Source organism: Chelon labrosus (genome assembly GCF_963514085.1).
Source record: "Chelon labrosus genome assembly, chromosome: 19".
Lineage (NCBI taxonomy): Eukaryota > Metazoa > Chordata > Actinopteri > Mugiliformes > Mugilidae > Chelon > Chelon labrosus.
This window is the reverse complement of record NC_140352.1, coordinates 18,383,399-18,396,599: the sequence shown is the minus strand read 5'-3', so window position 1 is coordinate 18,396,599 and position 13,201 is coordinate 18,383,399. Positions and strand designations below refer to the sequence as shown.

At 41.9% G+C, this 13,201-nt stretch overlaps 2 protein-coding genes across 2 annotated transcripts in view; one reads left to right on the top strand and one right to left on the bottom strand.

Annotated features, from left to right (window-relative positions):
* The window catches only part of baiap2l1a (BAR/IMD domain containing adaptor protein 2 like 1a), a 30,598-nt gene extending 24,981 nt beyond the window's left edge, over window positions 1-5,617 (bottom strand). The window contains exons 1-3 of the mRNA XM_084566897.1: window positions 4,473-5,617; window positions 2,946-3,021; window positions 2,718-2,804 (exon numbers count right to left, since the gene is read on the bottom strand). Of these exons, the coding sequence (XP_084423023.1) occupies window positions 2,718-2,804; window positions 2,946-3,021; window positions 4,473-4,523 (214 nt within the window). The 5' untranslated portion in view covers window positions 4,524-5,617. The remainder of the gene's footprint in view (window positions 1-2,717; window positions 2,805-2,945; window positions 3,022-4,472) is intronic.
* Window positions 5,618-6,946: 1,329 nt separating this feature from the next.
* tmem130 (transmembrane protein 130) lies at window positions 6,947-12,596 on the top strand (the record flags this gene model as incomplete). Its single annotated transcript, XM_084567314.1, has 6 exons — window positions 6,947-7,007; window positions 7,085-7,256; window positions 7,347-7,492; window positions 7,662-7,746; window positions 7,958-8,160; window positions 10,316-12,596. 6 exons carry the CDS (start codon window positions 6,947-6,949, stop codon window positions 10,429-10,431), a joined length of 783 nt encoding a protein of 260 aa, XP_084423440.1. The 3' UTR covers window positions 10,432-12,596.
* Window positions 12,597-13,201: the final 605 nt, after the last annotated feature.

Below are 13,201 nucleotides of genomic sequence, written 5' to 3'. Positions count from 1 at the left end.
TGTGTTTATGACTGGGGTCAAATAAAGAAAGTTTCATAGACAGAGACCAGTATGGAGGGAGGACACTGAGTCTTTGTCAGCCCCTTTTAACTGGTAACCAAGAAGAATTTAAAGGGTAAAATCTGCTGTCTTTGACTTTCCATGTGTTCAAAATATCACAAAGACAATGAAGCTACTAGGGTCTGTCTGTCTGTCTGTCTGTCTGTCTGCCTGTCTGTAAGGCTGTTTCACGTCACTGCTTCTGGTATGCGGTGACAATGTTGCCGGACGACTATCTAACGTGTACATATTATTCAATGAAGTGATGAGATTCTTCCATTGTTCACTGACAGGTGTGGCTATCAGACCTGACTGTCAGTTTGTAACAGCTGAATATGTAATATCTCAGATCCAGGGTTTCAGACAGATAGAAAATGGTAATATCTTAATGCTTAAATACGGACTTCCTTTGTTTGTGTACCTATTTGCAGCTAGATTCATCGCATAAGGTTTGGTATCACACTAGGTAAGAGGAGAGCACTCTGTATATCACTCTAACTTGTTTGGCTATCAAAGCCTCGTCGGTTGACATTATATATTATATTCAAAGTAAATTTCAGACCAATGAATAAGAAAAGGAAGAAAATCTAGTCGGGTAGTTTTGAGCATTTAGCGTTACAAAACCTGTTCTTCATGGTTTCATTCTCAGACACAGACGCTGCACTGATGGTCCTTACTCTTTTAATTACATTTCCCGCAGATATGACAGACAATTTTGTCTGTTCCACACAGTGACAGCTTTGTGAAAATCATTTCATCTAGTCTGTCATTTCATCTTTTTTTATTTGTTTTTTTAATGGCTTGCAATTTAGTCTGAAAAATCAGGAACAACCATTTTGCTTCAGAAGAAGCATGGGCAAAATAAGAATAATCTTTCCATTTCAATTTTCCTGCTCCTCCTACCTGAGCTCCCACAAGGCCAATTTGTAAACCTTTGCATTAAGGAGTGGTGCAGCAGAACACAAAAAGCAACTTGATGAATCGTAATAGCATGGAATAATGACCCCTGGACAAAAAAAGATCAGCTCCAAATTCTAGCACTAATAGAATAATTGCAGGCTGACTCACAGGATGGATGAAAAACAACCTGTGCATTCTTGATGGCAGCATCAGAGAAGAGATGGAGAAGAGGAAGCACTTCAATCAGAGTGAGAGGCAGACAGCGCATTATAATGAATCTCTGCCACCACTATGCCTTGGGGGTTCAGTCATTTTTATTTCCAGGTGTTTGCATAACTCACTCACTGGGATGATGCAGGCAAAATACGTCACAGTGATGACTTTAGTGAGAAACAGCCTTTGGATGGAGCCCAGCTTCCATTAGTTGGCGTGATATTGCCAAGACAAGATGTTTCATGACTACAGGCACATTCAGACCAAACAGTTCTGGGCACTCTCTGAGGGTAACTACCCACAGTGGAGCTCCCTTTAAGGGTTACATGGTTTCAAGGGCTTTTTTCTGTTTGCATTCGCACCAGCAGTACGAATGCTGAAGTCACATAGTAGATGGCTGTCAGTTGGTATGGCAACATCACTTGGTTCTTCGCCACATATAACAACATACAGACTTGATAAAGTTTGGACTTCACCTCATATCCAAGGCTACCGTTAAGAGCTGTTGTTTGTGAGGCAACTATTTGACCATGTGATCAACACATGGAGCAACCACTGCAGACTCACATCACCCAAGGATCCTCTTGTACAAAGAAAGTACATACCTGTAAATAAGAGCTAGAAAGACCCCAACAAGAAAGATCTAAGATGGTTCTCAGTTCCTTCAGTGAGAATGCATTTTTCCAACACTTATAGGACCTTTGAAAAAGTTCATGTGCTCTGAAAGTGCCTCATGTTTTCAAGAATTGGTTTGACCTTTGGAAGTAAAGTAATTTTCTTGCCAAGAGTTCAAAGAGAAGATCAATAAGCCTGCCAGCAGCTCAAAACCACAATACTAATCAGGTTTGTTTAATCTATACACAGCAACATGTTGTGACTTTGTAGGGGGCTATTTCTGCTCCAGAAGCATTGACGTTTGGGAGTCTGTCAATGTAAAGTTCAGGACTTGTTCACCTCAAAGGCAAGAAGCAGTCACGCGCGCAACCCCACAGTAAAACCATAAATCTGTATTTTTACACTTAGATTTTCGCATTGAATATATATTTGTGAGTTTTAGAGGTCAGAGAGTCTGGTGTCCGAGACGCCCAGCTCTATACGATGGTTTGTAGCTCTTCCTAGCATCCTGGCCTCCCAGCTAATAGTACCAGTTCTGGTTTTCCACAAGAGTTTTTCCCTTCACGCAAGTTCAGAACTTACCAGCTGGTTGTTGTGGTGCGTTCAAGTGCAACTTTTTGACCCAGTCACAGGAAATGTGAGATGACCTTATGGTCAAACTTTATTGCTGGTGGTTTAGTTAGTTAGATGTGGTGCTACCTCAACTTTCGGTCTGAGCCAGGCTACCTGTTTTAAACTGTATGGTTTATGCTAAGCTAAGCTAATAGCTGAATCCTTACTGTACTTTTCTATAAACAGAGCTCAGAGGTGGTGAATAAGTGCATTCACCACAACGTCAGCATTGTCTTTTTTAAGCCCCAGCCTCAGCAGAGTCATTTAAGCATGGATACTAGATAGAGCCCCTTGAGATTTTGTTCACTGTAGGTAGAGTCAAACAGCATGAAACTCACCAAGCTCTCTGGAGACTGGAGACACGGTAGCGTTTTCTCCGATCTTCGACACAGCGTCAAAATAGGCCTTTCCGGCGAGATTCATCGCTGCGCGGGGTGAGAGAGACAAACATCACCAAGTTACAGGCTGTTCATACAGTAAGTCAAGACTGCAGTTCTTCACTATAAGATCATGGATCATCTGGTGGGATCTCCGTAGTGATGTGTGAGGTTAAAGACTGTGTTTACCTGTGACTGATTTCTCATAGCTCTTCCCGAGGTTGACCAGGTTCCTCAAGCCTGGGTTGAACTGCTCCATCACATTCTGCAGCATAAAGCGGGGAAAATACGTCATTGCGAATGAAAGCAACAACCACAGGCACTCATTATTATACACACAGCTCGTGTGTCACTTTCCCTCACGCTTACACTCAAACATCTGTAATTTCTTTTCTCTTTGTTCAAAGGGGGCCCATGCCATGGACAATAAAACTCAAGAGGCTATTTTCATGGGGGTGGGTGGAGAAGAAAAACACATGAAAACAAGTGCAAGTGTTTGTGCCATTGCCCTATAAATATCTCCACGTGAGAACAATAAAACTTTCAATCTTTAACTTGACCCCTCACGTCTGCCCTGCAACTCCCTCGAAAAGAGCGAAGTCCCACACAGAGTCACAGCTATTTGCGGAATGAACCTCATCACTCTGCCGTCCCACCCCCAGCCCCCGTCTCTCTCTCTCTCTCTGTCTCTCTCTCCCTCTCTCTCTCCCTCCCTCCCTCTATTGAAATGTCTCTACAATCAAGTACTGCTCACCTCTCCCTATCTATTCCCCTGGCACGCCCTCAATAGAACAATGAAGGGCCAGGTATGACTTTACATGGAGAAAAAAAAACAGAGCAAGGGAGGGAGAAACAGGGAAACAGGTTCCTTGATTTCTCTCAGCTGAAACTGTGGCACACCGTAAACGACAGGTATTACTCCCTCTCTCTCTCTGTCTCTCTTACTTTGTCTCTGACACTTTGTACTGCTCCTGACTAACAAACCTAAACCTAAACAAACCTCAGCTGGAACCAACAAAAAACATTAAACATTGATCCAAACTGTTTCCTATTTCTTTTTTGGATTATGAGGACTCATCGGTGCATTGGCAGGCAGCAATATGAGGACCTCTCAGAGACATTAAGACAACAGCACACACCTGGACATTGGCTTATCACAGGGGAGAGGCGGCTGCGTAAACCTGATTATATTAAGCCAGAGTGAATGAGCAAAGCCACACACATGATCAAGATATTGATCAAATCAATTCACATTGATTAATAGGATATAGCCTGTTGATTCACTGTCATCACAGTACGCTCACAGAGCCAGGACAGTGGTTTTCTGTGATTTATGGCTATTTTATTAATTAGACAGGGATCTGTCTTTAATGGTGGTGTTTTTTTTTGTCTTTTCCTGGTTGACACAATAAAATCTCAAATATGTTTTGCAGTGTAAAAGCCAAAAAGTCCTCAAAACAAGGGGTAAAGTTAAAGAGGTCAAAGCTCCCATAAAACGTGACACGTCCCAGTAAAAGAAAAGCACATGAGCACTAAAGCTCCCTCTTATCATTTTATTGTATTTTCACCTCTGTTTTTTTATAAGCAGTTGCAATATGCCAGTCTCATTTAACTATGAAATTCCGATTTCCTTCCACGGCCATAATAATACAAAAACTCACCTACACTATCAACAGATTGTCAGGTATTTCCTTGTATACTAGATGTGTCACTCACCTTATAAGTACTTTCAGTAAGCTTGCTCACATCCTCCGCAACCCGAGACATGATGGCAGCTTGTTTCTTTTAAACCCAGCGATCAGAAATAATAAAACAAAAACGACAATATCAAAATTTAAAAAACAAAAGACAAAACAAAACAAAAAAAACAGTTTGGAAATCCAGGTGTTCACTCCGAGTTATAAATCCAACAGCTGCTCCTGCTCTCTGTCTGCACCCTCACTGCGCGCATGTGGGCAGAGAGACGCTCGGCAGCGGGCGGTAGACACACTGACAGAGACGCTGACTGGGACACCGAGAGACTTCCCCCTCAGCTCGTTTACAGTGGGTGAGGACGGGGAGGAGGGTGCCGTGACGTCACGAAAGGTGCTGTACGAATTAAAGCCCTCAACTGGTGAAATAAAATGCTGCGAGGTGATGACTCGCACGTTTGATAGAGAGAGAGAGAGAGAGAAAAAGTTAGGAAGGCGTGACGCATTTTGTTTGGCACTGGGGTTCTGGCGTTCAAGTTGAATACTCAGACTGGCCGAGAGAGGGCGCCGTAATACAGTAGACAAGTCATAATGTAGAATAAGCGATCAGCCACAACATTAAAACCACTGACAGGAGAAGTAAATAACACTGGCCATCTTGTGACAATGTTGCAGTGGTATTACCTAGACCAGACCACAGACACACACACATAAACGGTTTAGGAACAACTCAAGAAACATGAACCTGGCCTCCAAATTCATTAGATCCCAAACTGATCAAGTATCTGTGGGATGATCCACAGAGGCCCCTCCCCTCAACCCATAGGACCCAAAGGCCCCCACTAACAACATTCTGTTGCCAGACACCACAGGACACCCTCAGAAGACCCATGTCCATTCTGTGATGAGTCACAACTGTTTTAGAGGCGCAAGGGAGACCTATACAATATTATCATAATGTTATGCTTGATCAGTGTATAGGAACCCGTTAGACCTGCAGATTAGTTATGCTGGAGGAACAAGTTGGATAAATATCTCCATGTAATAGGAATTCAAATCAGTTTTTACCATATTAAAAATTCAACTTGTGGGGAAATTATCATTTGCTTTTTTATTGACTGACAAGTTTTCACATCTACATTGTTCAAATGACCCAGTGTAGGGTCTGACTAAGCTACATTAAAAACTCAACCACATGGTCCTGTTATTGTGTGAATATATATTTATATTACACCCCATCAGAAATCATTTTAAATCAAGTTGTTGTGACAGTCTGTGATGAGATCTGATTTCCCTGCAGCTCTCCCAGCTGCAAGTGAGACCTACACAATATTAGGAAGGTGATCATAATGTTATGCCTGATCGATGTATGTTCAACTACAAGCAGACGTCTTATGCACACAATACACTCAAATATATTCAAAAGTAACCTGTGCAGCATGTTGACAATGAAATATTATCAATGCACTGATTAATATGATAAAACAGCATTTAAATTGTTGACGTGGTTGACACAGACACAGCTTTCATACCCCGCTGTTTTTCCTGTTTTGTATGTCGAACCTGCCAATGTTTAACCTGAGATGCAGTGAAATTACAAAGTACCCTCAAGTACGTTCATGACACCTGAAGGAGCCACCCCTCATGGCACACATCTTATTATAGCTGACAGTTCTATGAGATAACTAAAATATCTGTGCTGCTGTTGCTGTTACTTAATTTCATTGCACACCTACAATGACCATACAGTGTCTTTTGTCACATGGCCTGAACATATTAAATGCATCATAAGCAATGAAAATGTCCTATTAAAATGTAGAAAGCTGATTTGAGTTGATATTGTTGTTTGACACAGACTGTAAAACATGACTGTCTCCGGCCGGACGGGGGCCGTTTAGGTCGGCAGTTGAAAAGGCACCACATGTCATGACAGCTGTTTGTCTCTCTGTGTTAGCCCCCGTGATAGACAGGCGACCTGTCAAGGGTGTACCCCGCATCTCATCTCGCCAAAACAACACCTGGGATAGGCTCCAGCCCCCTTCCCCCCCAAGGTTGCTGCTTGAACAGACTTTTACAATCAAATCTGCACAGTTATCCTGACCACTAACTCAAGTCACTTTGAGTAACCTTCTTCTTGTGATAATTCTTGGGTTATAATCTGTAATTGCGCTCTCTGTTCTTAGGATTTGCAGCATTAAGATGTCATGTCTGTGACCAAGACCAGAGCCTCCAACTCAAAGGTTGATTGTTGTTCCTCAGCCACGTGACTGAAACGCATGGTGACAATTTCAAGCCTTTTCGGCCCAACTCTGCATGCTTATAATCCCCTTTCCTCCCCATGTCCATCCAAAGCACTTCATTTCTTCTTTAGATCCTTGAGTGAGAGGACCAACAGATATGGACAGGTACATCTGCCACATTTAAGACATTTGACATTTGAAAATAGTTTTTTACACTTTTGAAACGAATTCTTACAGAAAACTCGTTGCTCGGATCTTGATGCTCCTTCTCCCAGTTCTCCTGGTTGCGGCAGAACCTGCAGACCCCTTGACAGATCTAGGTATGTCCGTTTCATTTGTACATTTTTTCCACGGTAATCCCGTCTTCACATTTGAGTGTATTGTGCTTTTTAATCAGAAAATATCGCCGGGAAGCTGGTTTTCTATCAGACGGATGGAAATGCCACTTATGTGAGAAACATGGGAGAGCTGGCGTCAGACATTCCCACAGAGACCATGTTTGAACTCTTTGATCCCCAAAGGAACCTCAACGCAACAAAGTTCAAATATACCTGGGACTTAGGGAATGGGTATGAGAATTCATCACACTTGAAACAGCTGGAGGATGGGTGCTTTTTGTTTATCTGTCACCCTTTTTCCTTTTTAAATCTCTGATGCAGAGAAGTGATCCAAGGGACGGAGCCGGTTGTGCGGTTTCATTACCCTAAATCAGGAAACTACACGCTGAGGCTGAGAATAGGAGCGAATGCGGCCAAATATGTAACTCCAAACTCCAGCGTCTACTCCATGGATGTTAAAGTGCTTGGTTTGTAGCTTTTAAATTCCTAAAATAACAGTATTTAGATTTTAGTCTTACAACTGCTTTTGATCATTTGATTCTTCGAACTTATTTTGTAGAATGATCTGACCTGACCGTTAAAATGAGATCACATTGTGGCTAAATGAAGTTACTAATAAGTGAACTGAATCTGCAGATGCCATCAAACGCATTGAACTGAATGGGCCATCATATTACGCTGTGTCTCAGGAAACCAGTTTGTCTTTTCATGTTGACGGAAGGTAAGTTGCATTAGCTCTATTTAGTTTCTTGTTATTGCAAATACACACATATAAGCAGGAAAACATGCAGCATTAGAGACATTTATTAGGAAGTTTTGTATTTCGATCAATAGAAATTACAACTTTGAATGTGTTTAAACAATGCTTGTTAGGAAAGGGGATGGAAAAATAAGTGATTTCTGTTTCCCGTGTGTGTGTGTTTGCTTTCAAGTCCTCCCATGTGGGTGTGCTGGCGTTTCCTCCCCAACTGTGTGTCCGACGTGGCGGGAGGCTGCACGCTCACCATGCTGTACGGAAACACCCTGCGGCTGAACCACACCTTCACCTCGGCCGGCTCCCACTGTCTGGACATCAGTGTCAGGAATGACATTAGCAAGCTGCAGACCTCCTTCAGCCTCTACGTCAGAAGAAACAGTGAGTAACACCCCCCCACATACACACATACACAGACAAAGTATAAACCTAACAGGATGCTTTCTGTAACAAAAAAAACCCCAAAACAAGATAGAACAGGATAGGAGGCGAGACAGGGACTAAGTAAAAACACATGATTTTAAAGATGAACGTGATTTCTAAAGCAGTTTGAAAATACTTTTTGTTTTTAACATTGGATAACATCAAAAATGCACAGTCATAAAGTTGCACAACAAAGCAGAGACTGTGTCTCTGCGTGGACTGACCTCATCCATCCACATTACCACTGGACCGCGTCATCCTAAGCGCTTAATTAATTCTTCATTAGGTCTGATTCTTTGACCCTCCTCCCGTCCGTCTACCAGGCTGACCTCAAGCATGTGAGCTTGGTTCAGGGTTTAGTCCCGTTTAAAATCGGCTGTTTCCTTCCTTGCCACCACTACCCTATAGTGCTTGCTGTGGGGGTTCAGACATGGATTCCTGTAAAGTATTTAGCTACACCTTTGATTATTATTGCCGCAATATAAAAATATAAAGCAGAATGTAGGAAGTATGGAAAGATTACTTTTGAAATGATCTCATAGTCTCTCGTTGTATTTAATAATGACACAGGGCTGCAATTACTGTGTGTGTACAGGAGAATTGGTTACTGTAAGCTACTATGCCTGAACTCCATGCAGTTTTAAATGGCAAAGGGACGCAGACAGTGTTTTATTACTCATTCTCAAGCCTTCTAGAAGTTAGACAGTAGATATATAAGGTCTTTGGGTCCAATAATGTGAATAAATACAAAAGTGAACTGCAACAGGACCCTGAAGGGCCCAGGTTCACAGCGTGTCCGTTGGTTTATTGTGATTTCCTTTCTTGCACATCAGTTTGGGATAATACCTCAAAAGAGATTGCCAAAAGAGATTGAAAGTGTAGATGCATGCAGACGCGAGGATAGTGTTCAATAAGTTGTAAAAAAAACAAACAAACAAACAAACAAAAAAAACACCTCATTGTAACCCACGTTGACTTCCTGTATCCACTCCCACAGCACGTACAAGCAGAATACAAATTTGTCCTGGCTGGAAATGCAGTGTTTTTACTCATTGTGTCGTCCTGTGGAAGACTGTGTGAACCTAAAACTGAAAATAGCTGGCTCTCATAACATGCAGGCTGTTCGTTAATTCATTTTTAATTAGAGAATTTTTAATTGTTTCATTTTATCTCATGTTTTTTTCCCCTTAAAAATATAAATAATCAAATGTGTTTATATTGATTCAAATTATCCAGTGAACCAAAGACACCGTTTTATGCATTTCTGTTATATTATTCTTTCATAAATTAAATGATTCATCCATTTGTAGACCCTTTAATCAATCCTGTCATCATCATGTATAAATTAACAGCTTCTTTTCCCTTTTGAGAGGTCCTCTTGGCTATTCTGCTTTTATTTGCCTCTGATTTGATGTAATTAATTGTAGCGAATCAAACTTTTAGTGCAAGAATGTGTCTAATTATTTATAATTTCTGGTTTGTTTTCAAAAGAAGGGAAGCTGCGCGGTGTCATGAGGTGTTCCACTTAAAACAAACCATGCGCCATTTAGCTGTGTTAGTTCCACGGACAGACAGACAGGGAATAAAGAAATTGGAGGAATCCAAGCGTGTCAGAGCGGAGCGATCTGACTCCTCACACGGCCGGCCGTGCTCAATCGATTCGCTGTCGCTTTGATGATATCTGAAGTCGTGATCCAACGGAAACGCCGCCATTTTGTGTCGCTTTCTTACTTTCTTTCTTTGAGGAGTTTGACGTCTGTGTTGTGTTACTGAGAGCACAATAGGCAGCTGTGACTTCATGCCCAATAGGGTTACGAAGCTGTAAAGACAACTGAGGGGTGGTTACGGCACAAAACACAAGCTTTCGCCTTCCAAACATGAACTGCATTTGCCCTCTCAGCATATCAGAAACATGGCTTTCCAGCTGACCTGCCTGATGCAACACATTTCCTCACTTCCTCTATAAATTACAGGCGTCCCAGTTACAGATGTCAACACAATGAATGTGTTCCAGTTGAAGTGTATAGCTTGTTTTTTTATATTGTGTCTTGTGACTTTAACAATAGAGCCACTCTCTCTCTCTCTGACGTGCTCTCTCCCGTGTTGTTTGCAGGCAACATCCACTTGTTCTTCATCATGTCATGTGCTGCCATTCTTGTGGCGACCTTCTCCTTCATCACCGTCATCGCTTGTCGTCCTCGTCACCTCACCAGAACTCAGGTACAATAAGGACATGGTGTGAAGTTTATATCGCAGGTAGAAAGTGTTTTGGATGTAAAGATTTGTCAGATCTTGTGAGTAAGTGATGGTAAAATGAGGTACTGCATCAATGCTCGAGGTCCCCATGAGTGTGATTCAGTAATTAGAACGTCTTTACTGTTTGCAGTTAAATGCTCTACATGACCACAAGGAGGCTTCCTGCCCCTAGAAATGAACCGAGCAACAAGCTGTGCAGTGTGGAAATGTACATCTAGGAGTGATTTTCGTTGCGTTTCATTCAGAAGTTATGCTGAAACAACTGTGTGTTTTTATTTCCTAACCAACGTTTGTTTGCTAAATGTCATTTCCAGATTGCTTCTTCCACTAATGCTGTATTCATGAAGAACCGAGACTCTGACGCTCACAGCACAGTTGTTTTTAACACCAACTCCGCGAGCAGATCAGAGAAAGAGCCGCTCCTCTTGCAGTATGGGACCCAGTACTGATCTTAATCACCACACTGCCCCTCCGTCTGACCTCTGCCCCGTGTGCCTCGTATTGTTTTTCAAAAACTGGGCTGCATACACCTGGAGACACCAATCTGTCTGCAGGACAATGCTAAGCTGAGTTAATTAATGGTTTCGTTACCAGCGTTTAGTAAGATAATGGGTGAAATGCTGTATTTGCTGGAAAATAATGACGATGATCAACGCATGAGTCAGTCTCTGACATTCAAATGAACTCATAATAAATTAATGGCTCAAATGCAGGTCATGTTTAAACAATGAGCGTTAACTGAAGCTTGCTGTGAACGGATTGGACCACTCATTTATTTATGTTATGACGACGTATGAGTTTGGGCCTTGCTTTGGGTTTTTTGCTTCCCTGAAAAATAAAAGTTGAACAAGTGTTTCATTTTGTTTTTGTTTGCACAGCTAGATATAAAAAGGTAATAAATGAATAATCAGTTTTTGTAAAACGTTGGTCTTGACATTGCTCATGCTTGAACTCTCGAGTATTGGGTGAAGGCCTTTTGGCTGGCGCAACCAATGTACACCATTATTACTATTACTTCCCCTTCACAGTAAGAGGGTGGTTTTGTTGGATAGCTGGAATGTCAAGAGAAAAGACAGGCGGGCGGTGGAAGAGGCCGCTGATGTTCAGCCTATTGGACCACAGAGTGGTGGTTAAGATAAGGAAAGAAGAGAAACTGGATCCTCGAGCTTAAGTGACAGAGGGACAGGCAGAAAGACTGGATTATGATCGTGCAGATACTGATAAGGACTCACGTCTCAGCTCTAGATCAGAATGAACTGAAGTAAGCTGCACTATTTTGCAATAAATTATCTCCTTGAATCTTGGTCGAGCCTGCTCACCCTCATAGTTTATTGCATTTATCAGCATACAACACTGTCAATACTCAGATATGCCTAAATGGTGTCCTGTTTATTATGTTCATGAGTAAACTCCATTTAAACAGCTCCCTCTTGTGGGATTCACAACCGTGTAAGTGTAAGTGGGGGTCAGAGTTTACCAGTCAAGTCATACTACAAGCTCATGAGTTTCACTTTAAGGCAGCATTCGTCTAATGTCTCTAATTGCAAATTTGTAGGCTTTGAAAGCTGCACAACATTCAACACCATTTATACTCAGACCTTTGATTGTGTAGGGGCTTGGTGATATAACAGCCAAACGGTGCTGTCTAGTCCGGTGTCATTAAAGAACTGAACTGAAATTTTGACCAGACAGATTTACAGTTCATACTATTGATAACAGGAATGTCTGCTCCATTTGTAAGTAGTCCATACAATTGTCCATCACATATCTGAAAAAAATATTCTGATAAATTGCTATAGGTGTGCATATGAGTGTGAATGGTTGTCTGTCTCTCTGTGTTAACCCTGTGATAGACTGGCAACTTGTCCAGGGTGTACCCCGCCTATCACCCTATGACAGCTGGGATAGGCTCCAGCAGACCCAGCGACCCTTCACAGGAATAAGCGGTCACAGAAGAAGAAGGAATTAATGAATTAAGTGGCACACATCAATAAAGTCACATGATAAAAAATGTTTAAGCTAATTGCTTAAAAGCAAAAAAATCATGGAGTCCTGTGACTACCTTTCACAAAATAAAGTCTTTGAATCTTTCCCAACACTACTTTTTATGGCATTTAGCACTTTGATGGGGTTTAATGACAGCCTTTTCCTCTGTGTGAGATGCTGGTGCGTTATTAATTACGAGTCTCTTGATGAATGCCAGCTGTCACAAAAGCCGTGGGGAGCTGCAGATGCTGAGGTGAGCATCGCTTCCACCAGAAGATTGACCTTGAGCTGTGGCTAAAACCTGCAGCTGTTCAGTTTTCATTTGAAGAAAAACACCTCATGCACCCCTGCTTCAAGCCCGATACGTGACGGCTGGCATTCACTCAGATGAACTGAAGCTCCGTGAACTTTTCGGGTGGACATGCTGTGGATTTATACCTAAGTCAGACAAAACCAATTAAGACATATGGGAACTTGAATGTGCTTTTGAGTTTTGGCTAACACCATCTTAAATGATCATAAAAGGGCCAATAACGACACAACCCAAATGTCAAGCAGCTTGTGAGCATAGGATTGAAATCTTGAACTACAGACCATAAATCAGGCCTTCTTACCTATGTAGTTGGAATAACATCTGGGGCCTGTCTAAAGTCCCCCTTTAAATACTGAGTAAATGATCCCTTTATGAAGATGATGTGCTATTGTGAATGAGTCAGCAAACAGCTACCTATTTATACAGAAAAATACATAGAAACTG